This window comes from Centroberyx affinis, unplaced genomic scaffold (assembly GCF_046629955.1).
Source record: "Centroberyx affinis isolate AG114_WGS23_722 - 3 ecotype Tasmania unplaced genomic scaffold, CSIRO-AGI_Caff_v1 ptg002062l_1, whole genome shotgun sequence".
NCBI lineage: Eukaryota > Metazoa > Chordata > Actinopteri > Beryciformes > Berycidae > Centroberyx > Centroberyx affinis.
The window spans coordinates 71212-87255 of record NW_027280393.1 but is presented as its reverse complement, the minus strand read 5'-3'; the positions used below and the strand labels follow the sequence as shown (position 1 = coordinate 87255).

The window sequence follows — 16044 nt, the reverse complement described above, 5'->3', positions numbered from 1 at the left end:
TGACCAGTAGTGTTGATTGGACATCTTGCCGTTTGATTACCATGAATTTCTTCATTATGATTGACACTTTAACGGCCCTGTGCTCGCTGATTGCTCTGCTCCATCAGATCAAGTGAAGAGGCATCACTCTGCTCACAATATAAATATATTTAGTTTTTTCTACACAGTTAATATCAGTCCATTGTCGTTTTGCCCACAAAGGCCTGCATCAGAATGTAAGCCAATATATTCTTTACAATCTGCCTTTGCGGGCCAAAACGTCAGTGGAATGCTTTTAATAGGCCTATTGCAGAATAGAACACGCAATTACAAGATATTTAATTTAGGGCCAGAGTGACACCTCTTCACATGATCTATGCAGCTTTGTTTTTGGCTGCAGTTTGGAGTGCTGCCTTGGCTGCTGCTCCTCACCGATATGAAGCCCTATCAAGACTATTTCTTGTGGCGCACTTTTTCATAAGGTGACTACTCTCTTCATTCAACTTCATTCCACATTGCACGAAGTCAAAGGCTTTTCAAAAGAAAAGCCCCGCGGTTGATTTTTCAATGCGGAGGCAAAATAACACAATGTCGTGGTTTATTTTTTGAGGGGGACATTTTAATCATCTTTTAATATTGGAGGGAACATGTCCCCCCTGTCCCTCGTGCTTCCTACGCCCATGTCCACAATTACACTCTACATTAAACAAAGTTATAGAAACCACCTAGGAGAATCTGCAGTAGACTTGCAAAAAGTCAGTGCAAGCCCATCTAAAAATTACATAAATCTTGCTAATCTTGCCACAGGTTAGGCAAGATCTCTCAAAAGTTAGCCTACATATAATGATAAATTATATGTATTAGGCTAGATAATTATGCACATAACACTAAAAAAAAAAAACTTTTAAACTAGCAATTAGCTAAATCTGGTACAATGCATCATCTCATTATCATAAGTTTTGTTGTGCACCGCTCATGTCTAAATAAACTTAAATACATTCATCTACTCAAGCTTTTATTTTAGGTATGTGTTACAAAAATATAGCTAGAATAATTGTTAAGTAACAGAAGACAAACAATTTGGTGAAAGAATTAGTGTCTTTTTATTTCAATTAAAACAATATTTTGCACGGCAACACTTCTTTGAGAAGCTGTACATCTACTATTGGTTTCATGTCAGATGAGCACATGATGCATCATCCTGCACATTCAGCACATTTTTTGAGCGCTCACTCCAGTAAAAGAAGAGAGGTAGCCTACAACTGTCCAGCAAATCAGATGTAGTAGTCATGACAAACATTACACTGTGGAATTAAAGGTTTTTGAAGGCACAGTTCAGAACATTCTAAAGATTAGTATTGCTGTAATTATTGCTATGACATGACATTATATAATGTAAAGGCATAGTTGCAGGATCCATTCATTAGTGTAGTAAAATTACATTCAAAGACGCAGCTGGATTTTTCACATATCATAAGGCTATTATTGATGTAAAAACATGTTCCTCTAACAAAGCATTGATTCTCTTACAGCCTTTTTTTGCAATAGAACAAAACCACATTCATAATGCTCAAAACCTCACATTAATATTAGAAGATAATTTGTTTCATGATTCTGTATTACTACTTTAACTTGCATAAATATTTCAAATAAGTATGTGCACTTAGGAGTGGCATGGATATTTTACAATAGAAAAAAAGATTGTGCTCAAAGGGAATAAGAAACAGCAGTGGGCTATGAGACAACCTTGAATGTCTCTCCAAACTACTGTATCACATCTTGAAACTATATACAGTAAATAACCAACTAGCTGGTTGCCTTTATTTATTGCTGGTTTTCTAAATTATGCATCATTAAAGCAGAAATAGGCACAACGTACTTTAAGGACTGGAAGAATAGATTACTTTCTGTTGAGGTAAGTAAAACAGGGGAGGAATGTTGACTGTTGTCTGGTAAAACTACTTTTGGACACATACTCATGAAAAGGCCCAGCAAAGCAAACAAAAAATAAGACTTCAGTGTTGGATGGAAAATGAATATTGGATTGGACATGAACTTTCATCCCAACTATGAACACTTGTACCATGAACAATCTTAATCTTCACTCACTTGATGAGGTTTTTGATGGAATTCATAATTCATGGTCAGCACTCAGAAAAGTAGTCATAAAAAATATCATGCAGGTGAAATAATTAACTGTAAATATATTCCTACAAACTAACTTAAGAGAGAAATGCTACATTTCAGAACTCAAGATGGTGCAAGACTTTGGAATGGTTGTATAAGGTATATGATCAATAGACAGCAATAAATTACAACAAAGCCCAGTGTAGAGTAGCCAAAGGGCAGACAATAATTCCTGCTATTCTCTGCATCATCAGTATATTAAGTAAAGCTCAAATCATCTTTCATTAAGTATGTAAATCAAGATGTTGAACGATATTATTACGAAGCAAGTGATTTGAAAGCAAATTCCAGTACCATAGTGTCAAATTAATTTCAGATGCTCATCTATATAATTATACTTGTTTGTCATAAAGTTACTTACAATTTATTAATGATGTCAGAGACAATTTTCCAGCATTCTCAAACAAACAAATTTGACTCTGACTCCATATGGAAACTGAAAAAGTGCATAATGCTCTAAGGAAATAAGACCTTCATAGAGATTGTGTTTCTCAATACACAGTGACAAAAGCACCCAAGAAACTGGGTGCTTGATTGTAACTTTCTTGTCCCAGCCCCCGTTACCTTACACTGGCTTGCCAGTGCTAAGGGACAGCAGGATACTGGGTTTCTCCTCTATGACACGGACCAGCAGGTTATCTATGTACTCCTCCAGCTCAACGATCTTGGCGTCCTTCTTGGACAGCTCAGTTTGCTGCTTCACCACTAGTGTGATCAACTCTTCCTGCGTCAGCTGAGTGTATGGTCCGCTTTCCACCGAGTCTGCCGCCTAAGGAGAATGAAGAGAAGTGAATGCAAGCACTCCAATTAAAAAGTTTGTTGAGTCGCTGAGGGTTCATTGGCTTGTCCCTGGAAAGAACACATGAGAACACCGTAGTCCCCTTTTCTGAGGTTCTTGGGAGAATTTGCACAATACAAAAATAGGAAATATGTTCTGAGTGGGTTGCCATTTACCACATAGATTTCAGAGCTGAAAAATCATCCACTTTAATTAAAGGTGAAAATTGTAACAAATGACATTAAATATTTTCATGAACCTAGCATTTCAATTCCAGTAAAAGTTTAACTCACTAAAAAGGGCACTATATATATCTTTGTGTATAATGTAGTTATATTATAGGGTGATGAGGGATATTATATAACCCTCACGACCTGTACTTTCTTGCCACCCATTAATGAACCACACATTTCACATCAATAGGCTCTATCCTGCAGGAAAAAGCAATTAAGATACTCAGAAGGGGTCTAATGTCACATTTGAGCAAGAAAGTTTTTTTTATGGCCTAACTGCATCATTCATGTCAACATGGCAGTACCTTCGTCTTCACTGCTGTGCTGTCATGGATCTTTATCTCTCTCACAGCAGGGGTGCTAGTGGGATGTTGGCTCTCAACTGAGCTCAAGGGCTTCACAGGATGAGGCCTGTAAAGAGATTGCATACACAGCTTATTATTATCATGCCCTCAAAGAGATTACATACATTACTGCATGCAAGTACAACACTACAACTGATGGGCACAGAAACTTCACTGAACATAACAAAAAGATTTATTAACATAGTGTAAGACGGAGAAAAAGAGGATGAAACAAATTAATCTGGTGTTTCCAGTTATTTCAGAAGGGCTGTCTTCCTTTTTCCTTCCACACTATGATCCAGATGCAATATTCAGAATCAAACTCAATTTAAAGAGAGGTGCCGAGAAACCACAAGCCTCCCAAAGTAGAACAACCACCCAGGTAAATCCCAACACTCTGTTTGCCTCCCCATACAGACATGATGCAACAGCCATATGCCTATTTAGATAATCAGGGATAACAGTCTCATTCTGCAAATGCATACTTCAAAAGTGGCCTGTTCAATCTCACCTGCGTGGAATTGAGGCCACCCCACCTCCATTGCTATTCTGTGCATTGACAGTCTGAACCTCAGAGGGTGAGACCCAGGCTCGCAAAAGAGGCTTTCCCCCAGACAAACCTCCTGCCTGGGATGCTGACTCCTCCATAACTACCTGGAGGGGCTCTGGAGTAGTCAAAATAGAGGACATAGGGGAAGGGGACGGTGCGATGAAAGGATCAGCTCCAAATGGATCCTCTTTAAACTGAGTTTCCACCCTTTCTCCTCCATTAAAACGTCTTTGTGTTTTCACCTCGGCTTGAGGCTGGAGTGGAAAGGAAGCACTGGTAATAGACTCAGTCACAGCTTCTTTGGGTGAGATGTCTTGATTAGCTTTGGTGGCGGTTGTTTCTACTTTAGGTACGGGTTCTTGTCGAGGTTTGGTTTCTTTGTTATCAGAGTGAACCAGAGACGGAAGCATCTGCTTTCTTCTCTGTGAATTCCTTCTTTGGAAAGCAGGACTGTGTTGATTTGAGTCAGTATCTTTTCTGTGCTCAGGGTGTTTGTCTGAATCACTGCCAGAAAAACTAGAGAAGGGATCTGTTGTATTGTCTGGCGTAAATAGTTTATCAAGATCATCTGCTGTCATTCCTTGATCTTCAAGTTTCTGCTCTTTCTGTACTTTGCCAGTAAAAAGGTCATCTACACCTTGGTTCTGCTCCAGTTGTGCCCATGGATCTTTGGAAATAAGCTCAGCACTAGGGAATGGGTCAGACTCTGCAAACGTCTCATTTGCAACCCTGATGTTCTTGTCCACGTTGTTCACATCTGAATTGGATACTGTTTGGTTGCTGATATTCATATTTTTGGCAGAAACTGATGTTGCATCAACATCTTCTCGCTTCATTGGTTCTTTGCTACCAACCTTTTGTCTGGGTTTGGCTGTGGGTGTTTCTTTGGCCATGGTGACTTGCACTTCTTTTTGGTCATCTGATGGTGTATCCCAACCTGTCTGGCTAGTTGCTCTGGGCGCTTCTGTTGGCAGCATAGATTTGTGATCAGTAGCTGCAGGTGGTGGGTGCAGCACCTTCTTTACTCCATCCCTGGACATCACTGATCGAACTTCTCTGCTTGAAGTGTTGGTGTTTATAGACCCCGGGACTGCAGAGGGATTTGGCCTCTCTACAGATGGAAGAGCCTGTGCAATGCTCTGGCTTTTATTTTGGTTGGAATCTGCTACTGATCTAGGATGTGTAGCAGCTACTGGTTTAGGAGGAGGGGGCGCTGCTAGCTTTTTTAATGAGGCAGGTTTGGCCTCTTGCGGTGTCTGATGATGGCGTATAGCAGACCTCTCCTGTGTGAGTGAGGATCTAGGACTGGGCGCATGTTCCTCTGGGCCATCCACACTCATCTCTTGGCTAAGAAAGTCAGGTGGGTATTCCCTCTGTTTCTGATTCACCTCAGCAATGATATGGTCCCATCGAGTATGCCCTTGTACTCCATGTCTCCTCTGTGGGAACAGGGTCTCATAATCAGGAAGAGGTAGAGCTGGTCTTTTGCCATTCTGTGATCCATCTGCCTCAACATATCCAGGGTTCTCAATCTCTCTGATAGGGACAAGATAACCTCCTGGAGCATAGGTGCTCCTTGAGGCTGGTTCCATCTGTGTGGATACTCCAGTGTGGGCTCCATGTACACTAGGTGGCACGGGGGCTCTTCGCTTCTTCTCAGACATGGCGGGGGAAGATCCCACGGAGGATAAATTCTCAGTGCTGCCACGGGGGGACTCAGAGGAGCTCTGCCTTATTTTGGGGGGAGCCAAGGATGAGTGAAGGTTGGAGAACATATCAGGGGACTCAGATGGGACACTAGAGAGGGTGGATTCAGAGGTGGCTGGGGAGGGAGGACACTGCTGACTATGGGTTTGACAGTCAGTGAGTTCAGGCTTCAGAGATTCGGCCAATCTGCCAAGGAGTGAAAACAAAGGCCCACAGGTCAGTGTGACCAAATCAACTCCAAATTGTGAACTTGACTTCCACCAATGTACAACCCATCACCAAATTAACCAGCATCTCTCAGATCAGCAAGTCAGTCAACAATAGTAGTTAATTCAAATAACAACCAAATATCAGATTAATATATATCTCCTAACTCACCTATGTTAGCCCTGAGACAGTTCAGTATTTAGCTTATTAATACTAACAACTCTCTCCATAGGTTATAGAACAGAGAACTAAGGCTGTGATCTGGGACAAAACCTGAAACAATGAAAAGGGAAAAACAATGAACTGGCATCTGACTTTGTGGACTTCAACTTTAAATTCTTCATTAAAAGTTTCATCTCAATGTAGTTCTCAGTTATGAATCAGAAAACGTGGCCATAAAAATCACCACATTATTTGTCCATAAAATCGGTCTAACATTCATTGCCAACCTCCAGAATTTGTCTCCTGATATTATCAAGTCTTGCTGTTACTGTTTCTATCTTTAGTTGAGACTTAGGCTACTCATATTCAGAAATTTAGACTGTCCAACATCAAAGGAATGTTATTTGCGATTTGGTGGATTTCTCTTTAATATAAAACTGAATTAGCATTGCCTGCATCCTCATTTTAAAACTGCTGATAGGCCTAGTCAAAGAATCCAAGAATTCAGCAGGTATCAATCAACCCACAATAAAAAAACATGTGATATGAATTCTTTGTAAACATAATGATTGGGTAATTAAACCTGATAAAACCTTAATGGAACAAATGGAGTAACATGGTATTTGGAAACATAATAGGTTCTACCTAGGCTACCTGCCTATGCCATAGAAATTTGTCTTCTTACTGCAAACACAACATAACTGAAAACCACTTCCAATCTAATCTGATGTCAGTAACTGCAATATATACCACTTACATACTTGTTAGCTCCAACCCAACACCAGAAATTAACAACATATTACACCAAAATGATCCAAACAACTTTAGTCCTAGCCTAGCAAACACTCTGCAACATAAGGACTATCATAACATCAATAAAAAGAACAAACTACATTTAACAGTGGAAAACATGATCCCCTCACCATTATAATCCAATTATAAAAATTGGTCCAAAATCAACTATAAAAAAAAAAAAAAAAAAATACACCAGCTCCCAAGACATCCAAATACAAAGTCACACTGTGGGTTAGTCACACTTAGTGAGCTCATTCCACAACCTGCTCTACACCATACCATCCTCACAAACATGACACACCCAGACGCTACGACAGAAACCAATCAGCACAGCGACCAAACTGGTTGAGCAGGTCCATGATTTTGGTAATCCAAGATGGTCACAATGTTAAGTCAAGGTGAACAAAGAGACGACAGAAAGTTTCGTAATGCCCATTTCCAGTTGGTTTCAACTCGACAGACATGGTGTAGTGGAAAGAAGCTCAGTTAATCCTAAACCTGTGTTTCCCAATCCTGGTAATCCTAACTAAACATATGCATTTCTAAATGACATTTGCTTCTTACTGTACCCCAGATAACAAAGAAGAGGAAAACGGAAACAATCTGAACTTTATATCAGCACTTTGACTTCACACAGCAAGTTGTAACATTGTTATAAGTGGTAGGCCTATGTTTTGTTGGCAGAACAAAATTACATATAAGACCAAAAGGATTAGAGTATGCAAGGGACTATCATAGGGCTAAATCAAATTTACATTAGGGTACAAGGCTTGCTGACATTGAGGTCACCAATTCAACACACTATTCAAAATCCAATTAGGAGTGTCCAAGAATATGGTGACTACAAGCAGCCAATAGCGCCCCCAGTGTCATAATACTGATATGACATTATAGTATTTGTCCTAAATGAACAATTATTAGGCTAGAGAAAACTTTTAAGACTATATAATACTACCAAATGAAAAGGAGACCCACCTTGGTTTCACTGCAGACACTTTTGCAGTACGGTTGAGGAAGACCATGGCAGAGGGGGTTTGCGGGTTGCGGATGGGTTTCTGGTGATCCAATGGGTTCTCATCAGTAGAGTTTTGGGGATCTGAGCTGAGGGGAATCTCCTCAAATGGGTTGGTGGAATGGTGGGAGTTAGGTACCTCCACATCTCTTGAGACATGGCGAGGGGCTGGTTTGGGTAGCTCCTCTGTAGTGCCACTCTGTTGCTGCACCTCCTCCTTTTTCTCCTCCTTCTTTCTGATCATTCCAAACAGAGAGGACAGCCTGTCGCTCATGGAGGCCTCCTCCTGTCTTTTCTGCTCCTCAGCTCTTTGCGCTTCCTCCTGCTGTCTCTGTTGCTCCTCTATTCTGTGACGCTCCTCTTCAAGCCGCTGATTCTCCGCTGCTTCCAACATCCTGCGTTCTTCCTCTTGTTTTCTTCTCTCTTCCTCCTCTTCCCCAAGTTTCTTCCTCCTTGCTTCATCCTCAAGGAAGCGTCTCTTCCTGTCCTGCTCCTCCTGGTATTTGCGTTGCTCTTCCTCCTGCAGTCTCTTGGCCTCTGCCCTACATTTCTCCTCTTCCTCGAGCCTCTTCGCCTCTGCTCTGCGTTTCTCTTCTGCCTGCCTTCTCTCTTCGTCCTCTTGATGGCGCTGTTGCTCCAGCACAGCTCTGTCAGTAGACTCACGGCTGTAGGAAGGGATAGACAGGCCTTTGAAGGAATCTGCAGAAACATCAGAGTTGTGTCTGCGGACATCCTCCACTGATCCCTGGCCTGAGCTGTTCAGGCTGAGCGTAGACCCACTCTTGGGCTCGGCCTCCTCTGCATACACATGGCTGCCGTTGATGCACAGGTTGTTCACATCACTAGCGCTCTGCTTGGAGCGACCCAGTAGGGAGAAAGGACCTTGCGACACCTTGCTGTCATTGCTGCCTGTTCGCTTGTGGCCCAGGAATTTGAATTTCTTCTTAACTGTGAGAAGAGAGATGGGGAAATATGATGTCATTGTTTACATGTCAAACACCATTATTCACATTGCACTGTTCAGCAGAGGAAAGACAAATGAGTCAACATATAGACAGGTGGCTTCAACATACAGTATAGAAAGGTGGCTCACGTTACCTTCAGGCGAGTCCACATTGAGGCCGGAAGAGCGGCTGCCACTGAGGGATGAATTCTTCTCAGGCAGAGTGCCGAGGGTAGACATGGACTGAGAGATGTTACGCTGCAGGTTTGATTTGGGAGCAAAGAGGGTTTTGAGCTTGGACTTCTTTTTGATCCCTGGAGATTGATTGAGCGACTTTGCATCGGCCTCTCCCTCACTGTCAGTCAGGACCTGGCTGACGGACGGCACGATAGCTGAGGCTGAATCAGAGAAGCCATCCTTTCTTTTCCCACGGACTTTGTCTTTCAGCTTAGAGATGCGGGAGCGTGGTTTCTCCTGCATGGAAAGGTCAAACATGCTAGCTGACATGTTGTTTCTCATGAACTGGATATCTAGCAGCACCTCTCCTCGAGCCTTGTCCTCCTTTCCAGTCTTATCCACCAGCTTGAACCAGCTACAAAATGACAGAGAGAATCCAATGTTAAAATTATAGGAATTTTAGTTGAATCAATTCTAGGCCTTTTTTTTATTCAAACTTAAGATACCTTGGTGTTCAATTAACCAAAATTAGGCTGACATTTTAGGTCAGGTATGCCAAATACTCCAATATTCCCAAATGGAGCCTAAACCTTTTACAGCTTGTGTTGTTAGTCCTTTAACAGTCAATTTTAGAATGAAAACATGCCTCACATCCATGTTTTCGTTTTGACAGGGAGGCTACCCTTTTACAATTTGATTATGGATTGGGCCAATAAAACCCCATGTAAATAATGTCCTGCATGGAAAATGAGGTTAAATGTGAGTTTAATATAACATAAATAACTCTTGATTCCTGGTAGCTTTGACTTTAAATGCTCTGGTGAAGTAAAAACAGGGATAACAAATCTGTTGGTGAAGTGATTGTCTGCAGCGTCTCTGTAGACCTGAGACTGATACGTGTCATTAACTAGTGTACAGCTTGTTCCAGTAAGCTTTGGGAGTAGCATGCCACCAGAGATAAAGCATAACAATTACGCTTTGTTGAGCCTCCCTCTTCATGTCATCTGTCAAACACAATCAGCGTTTATTCTCTACAAGGGAAAGATAGGAGTGTTCTGGACGGCCCTTTCTACAGTTATGTCAGTACAATCAATTAGAGGTGTTACACACATACGCTTTGAGCTTATGTAATTACAGCCTTGCTATAATTAGCCTAGATGTTCTAATACTGTAGCAGACAGGAGTGCCCAGTATGGCAAGCCTGTCCTCTTTTCAACTCTTTTGTTTGTAAGTATGGTCTAGCCTTCCAACTGATCAGCTAAAAGGTCACCGTGCGAATTCCTCTTTGATGATGTCATTTGACTACTATACACTGAAGGTTCAATGGAAGTTTGCAAGTGACAAACCAAGATGTACTGGTAATATCTGTCACTGGACTTGGAGACATTATAACACAGTTGTCTGGTTAATGCCAGGAAAAAACACTGTGTGGTTCATTTGGAGTTCATTACTACAGCATCAACTTTAGTATCATGAGACAAAAATCCAGACAGGATCTAGTGGGGAGAACAGTCAGGAAACATGCATGGGAGTAAACCAACATTCCACGAAGCCTTTCAGACATGTAGGGAGGCGCTTTAAGAGATGTAATGAAAGTTGCACTGAGCCTAATTCAAACATTCCTCATCTCCCACCCAAAATGCAGCATGCCAAGTCAAACAATTGCTAACTTAGGCTAACAGAGAGCACAAATACAAATCAAGAAATTGCTTGTTACTCCTCTAGTTCGTCTACACCGGTTAGGGCATGGACCTCAGTTCACTGCAAGGGGACAATGCATAGTTACAGTGAACAATTGGTTGTCAGGGTGTTCAGGTTATGTTGTGTTTGTATAGAAATACTAAACCGTGCCCCTGATAAATGCTCTAGCTGGTCCTGCTGGACAGGTTCTCTCAGTAAAGGAAAGTGTTAAGGGCATTTCCCTTTGAAGTCTAATGATTAACACCAGAGCCTGCATTCATCCTGCGAGTGGACAACGGTATGGATTCAGTCAATAAAATTAAAAGGTGTCAAAATATTTCATGATGGGGCGCCCTGGTGGCTCACCGAGTAGGGCGCGTACCATTTGGCTCAGGCCTTCCCGTAGCGACCCGGGTTCAAATCCGACCTGTGGTCCTTTGCTGCATGTCCTCCCCTCGCTCTTTCTCCCATACCTTCCTGTCTCTCTCTCACTATATCTCTCAAATAAAGCATAAAATGCCAAAAATAAATCTTTAAAAAAAAAATATTTCATGATATTGTGTAGCCTATGTAGTATGTTGTGTTCAAGAAAGACCAAATAATGTTCCATGAAAAAATACTCTTAATGCCACTGTACATTTTATAAGTTGGTTCGGTTTTATAAGTTGACACTTCGTTTGAATCTAATCTCCATGGTGGGTGAGCATAAATGAGTTAAAAATAATAGGTAGGCTAAAAGATAAGAGATAAAAGGACCTCATCTGACCAATAGAGGCAAACTCTAGAGCTTGCTCGGTGTTGCTACTGGCTTGGTGGGTAGTGGAGGGACGGGAGAGGGGACTAAAGTGTATTCATCTCCCTGTTTTCTTTCAAACATGCAGTACCTACCATGGCTTTAAAAAAAAAAGCTGCTGATTTTTTCCCCTATTAATTTTAACTTAGCCTATTCATAAGTATAATTAATAGCAACATTTCCCTTACGGCTATTATTTTAAGCTTTTGATGTCAAATAAAGAGAAAAATAATGTTAATATTCTCTGCCAGTTGGTTGACCAGGGGATGGGATTAGAGGGCAGGTTCACAAAACTTTTACTTGAAGCCACCCAATATCCGTGCTTACAGGCATTAATGAATAGTTTATCAAAAGAATCTTGAAACTGTGTTGTTTATTGATTAAGATAACAAAAATGTTCTCTGAAAAAACTGAAATGTGTGGTCCAATAACCCAATTTCATGCTGAATATCCCGAGCTCCATTGTATTAGAGAGGACAAAAGAGCTCCCTCAGGAAAAGACTAGTCTTCAGTGTTAGACCCTGTATCAGCACAACAGTGAAGCAGGATAGTAATCTAACACCATGTGCTTCAAGGCGAAAACAGCAACATCCAATACCTGTCTTGTATAATGAGACTAAAAGAGTAGGCCAGGCAAGGTGAGTGAAGGGGACACGATATGGAATGGAAAGTGCAAGGGGGTGAACTTTGTCATGAAAGTGTAAAAACATACTGAGTAAACACGAGATAAGATTTCAGATATGACGGTACAATAACCATGTGGATGAGGTAATTATATTACTGCCCTTGGTTGAGTGATACTGAGAACTCACAACCACCACCGTCTCCTTCTCCCTCAGCCTCGGCCTTTACCAAAGGAGACATCAAAAACAAGACGCCACTTTGGGAAGGGTTTACTGTTGTTTTATACAGTAGCCAAGGCCTAAATTAACACATCATTTATTTTTACATTTTGGCAGCAAGCAGCCTATCTTACATAAGAGGGTGTGTATATCACAATTAAACACTACTATTTTGATTCTTGTCACACCCACATTACACCCATGCTATGTCAACCAGTGGATGTCATCCTGACTCATGTCACCCACTTGCGTGAGTAAAACCTATTATAAGTAGCTCTGGAAAAATGGGTTTAACGCCAGCAATGTGAGAAAATGATCTGCCTCCATCACCCAGCCAGCAAGGGCAGAGATGGGCTTCACACTGACGTATGAAGTGGAATTCAAAACTGTCTAGAGAAGTATCAGCTCAGTGAAAAGTACCAGGCGACAGTTAGGGACGGTCTACAAGAGATACAGAGCAGAGGAAGTAATGGGATTCAGAGTAATCAGATCGTCCCGTGGTTTCTGTTTTTCCTCTCAGGCACTGATAAGGGAAGGGGGGAGGGAGGGAGAGAGAGAGAGAGAGAGAGAGAGAGCGAGAGAGAGGGGAAGAGTTTAGCTGAAACTAATTTAATAAATACTCCTTTGATTACAAAAATTTAGATTTTATAATTTTAGTGGAAAGACAAATATTTTACTAGTTTAAAAAATGGATGCTCTGTAGCAATCTTTCAACACTTGACTGGTTTACGTTGATTATGGCATTATAACCTGTTGCTCTGCTTTCAATATTTAAATAAATCAGTAAATAGGGAAGCCAAATAGGCAGCTAAAATGTGGCAATTTGGCATTCAAATTGATGTATTATGGATGCCAAAATATTCAAAGACGGATCAGTTTTATCTATTATTCATTTGTTTAGCCTATTTATTATGCACAATTTGGTTCTGCCTGGCAATAGCTATGTAAACATCAACAAAACTTTGCCACTGCTAGTGCTAAAGGAATGGGAATCATACAGGCATCTGTGATCTTTCATATTTTGGACAAAAACCACAGCATTGTTAGTGGCTTCTTAGAGGAAACTCTTACAAAAATGTGAAGTAGCCTACATTTAGAGGCAACATGAAATTCTATGTGAAAGTGAGCCCAGGTCTACATAAAAGTGACAAGCATGAAAACATTACTGCAATGAACAGTCACAAGTCACACGTCATGGGGCAAAAGAAACATGATGGAGGACACTGAACAGCATGCATATTGCAAAGGTTATGACTAAGGTTGAACAAAACACAAAAAGCTACATTTTCCAAAGAAAAAACATGTTTCTGTTTCTGTCTGAAAGGTAGAAAGTAATGATGAGAAAACTGGAAACCTTTCAAACATGGTAGAGCTATATTTGACAAGCCAGTCACAATAACATTAGGGCTGGTTTGGTAGTTATTGCTTTGAGGGTTCTGTTCCTTTTAGCCTCCTTAGTGCAGCTCTGCGTGGGCCTAAGCTCTACTCCCTAGCGTCAAACACACAGAGCATCAGGAAAAATGAGTTTCAGTCTTTTCAATACAGTGTGGGCTGCTATGAGATGTGCGAGATCACTCATTGTTCTGTTTTTGTTTGGACTTGCCACAGTCACACAAGTGACTTCACTTCCTTTTGCCTCTTGACTCATACCATAATCCGTTGTTGCTCTCTTTACAGTAATTCCTCTATTATAGCTGTGTCGGCCCAAAACAATATTAGGCTAGGCAAGAATACATTTGCCAAACTAATCGGTCAGATGTAGTGGAGGGCAAACCCACCTGAACATGCAACTGGAGACTCTAAATTGCCCTAGGTGTGAATGTGAGCATGAGTGTGTTTTATGTAGTATAGTAATATGTGTATGGTATATGACATGTAGGCCTATATGATGTAGCATGATGTATATGTAGTATGTATATATTTATGATGTAGTAGTATATAATGATGTAGGTATATTTGAGACATGCTTGTGATAAAGGGCTATATAAATAAACTTGACTTAAACTCAGTATTTCCACCTTTTTATTTGAGGAATAGATTTTACCAGCTATTTTAGGTTGACTAAAACTTGATGATGTAAATTCATAGTATACATCATAGTAAGTGGTATCAAACTGATGTAAGGTGTTAGTCTCTCAAGGAAAAAACATAAATTAGGCCTAACGCTTTTCTGAAAATATAACTGATTTTTGTTTATATTGGTGGATGTTACACCATGCCAAAAGTTTTTCTTGTGTTGAAATCTGTGTTGCTGCTGTGTGACTCAACCCCAAAACCCACTGAATACCAGACTTGAATGAATTAGCAGAATAATCCTTCTAATTCTCCATGCCAGCTGAAGTCAATAGTAGTTCCAGTCTCACCATACCACACAAAAACCTTTAAAAAGTAGATATGCTAAAACAGACTCAACAGAGTTTTACTGGCTTGATAGCCTGTCCATTTTGAAACTTGAATTGATATTGGTGTAGCATTAGGCCAATGGGGCTATCCCATAGACTGTAAATAGGCCGCCATTCATTTTCTGAGACACTTTTCTGTAACACTCTGATACTTGGATTATATTGCACAGTAGGCCTATATTTCAAAAGTTTAAGTTGAATTAAGTTGAAACATTTGAATCAAGCCCTTGGCGTCAGGAACAAGCAAATTATATAAGTTAGTGGTAGAGGTGTGACCCACAGCTTGTGTAATATGTTAGTTATCCAAGGAGCCCATGATAAATTTTACATGTTGCTGAGCCAAGGACACGAACTAATACATGTTTTACACCAAAGGCCAACAAAGGCAAGCAAAGCCACTTACTCTGTCTTTTTGCGAGAGCTGTTGTCGTGAAGATCCAGTAAATTAATTACAGCTTGCCCCAGGAACTTGTCCAGTCCCACTTGGGCTCGATGCATGGCTATGATATGGAGTGTACAGCGCTCAGCATTGCTTGGGTGGAACAGCGGCAGGTCAAACGATGCCTCTTCTTTCCACACTGGAGCGACACACTTCTCGGACACAGAGGTGGAGAACTTGTCTTTGGCCACCTGGATGATCGCATAGGCGTCGTTGGTGCCATTCTTCCCCTTGATGCGCAGATTCCGAGCTTGATGCACCGTTACCTGTACACTTGTAGGAAACCACTGCTGGCTTTGCTGAGCCAGAGACATCGTCAAAAGCTCGTTAAGCTTCACCAAAAGTTAATCCGAATTATCTTACAAAAATAGCTTGCTGTTTGTTAACCTCTTCCTTAACTTTGTTGTCACCTTCGGCGTCCTCGGTGGCTGTACCTAGCTTGATTTCAGATCAGGAAGCGCGGTGGCTAGTAGTACTGCTCAGGTTGGTGTCGTAATACTTCACACCCTCCTTCGTAACGCTATCTCCGAGCCTCAAATAAAGGCACTTAAATAACGTATTTAGCTAGTTATAGCCAATGTAGCGCAATCAAGACATCATTGCGGTGCGATTAACGCCTTTAAGAGGCTTTCTTAGACCACTGTTTTGTTGTTTTCCCACCGCTATGTTGAAGAACAGTCCACTTCCCTGATGTTATGAGTTCCCACCCATACTCTATCTAATGCTGTCTGGTTGGCTAATATTTCTGTCAAGAACTTAAAGTCCGTTCGTGATTGGATGGTGAAGGTGTAGGGCGTTGCGAAATCGGGGACCG

The 16044-nt window shown here is 41.1% G+C and overlaps 1 protein-coding gene across 2 annotated transcripts; it reads right to left on the bottom strand.

Moving 5' to 3' along the window:
* Positions 1-1065: 1065 nt before the first annotated feature.
* On the bottom strand, positions 1066-15924 carry rab11fip1a (RAB11 family interacting protein 1 (class I) a). Of its 2 annotated transcripts, XM_071531301.1 has the most exons (6): positions 15195-15924; positions 9053-9489; positions 7918-8902; positions 4033-5964; positions 3483-3588; positions 1066-2935 (listed from the first exon to the last, which is right to left on the bottom strand). In XM_071531301.1, exons 1-6 carry the CDS (start codon positions 15542-15544, stop codon positions 2732-2734), a joined length of 4014 nt encoding a protein of 1337 aa, XP_071387402.1. In that variant the 5' UTR covers positions 15545-15924; the 3' UTR covers positions 1066-2731. The 2 variants fall into 2 exon arrangements, with proteins under 2 accessions (XP_071387402.1, XP_071387403.1); XM_071531302.1 differs by lacking the exon at positions 4033-5964.
* Between the last annotated feature and the right edge of the window lie 120 nt (positions 15925-16044).

Coding starts and splice junctions, on each gene's coding strand:
- rab11fip1a (XM_071531301.1), bottom strand. CDS start 15,544: ATGTCTCTGGCTCAGCAAAGCCAGCAGTGGTTTCCTACAAGTGTACAG. Junction 9,490..15,194: donor AGCTCTCGCAAAAAGACAGA/GTAAGTGGCTTT, acceptor GTCATTTTGTAG/CTGGTTCAAGCTGGTGGATA. Junction 8,903..9,052: donor CAATGTGGACTCGCCTGAAG/GTAACGTGAGCC, acceptor CTCTTCTCACAG/TTAAGAAGAAATTCAAATTC.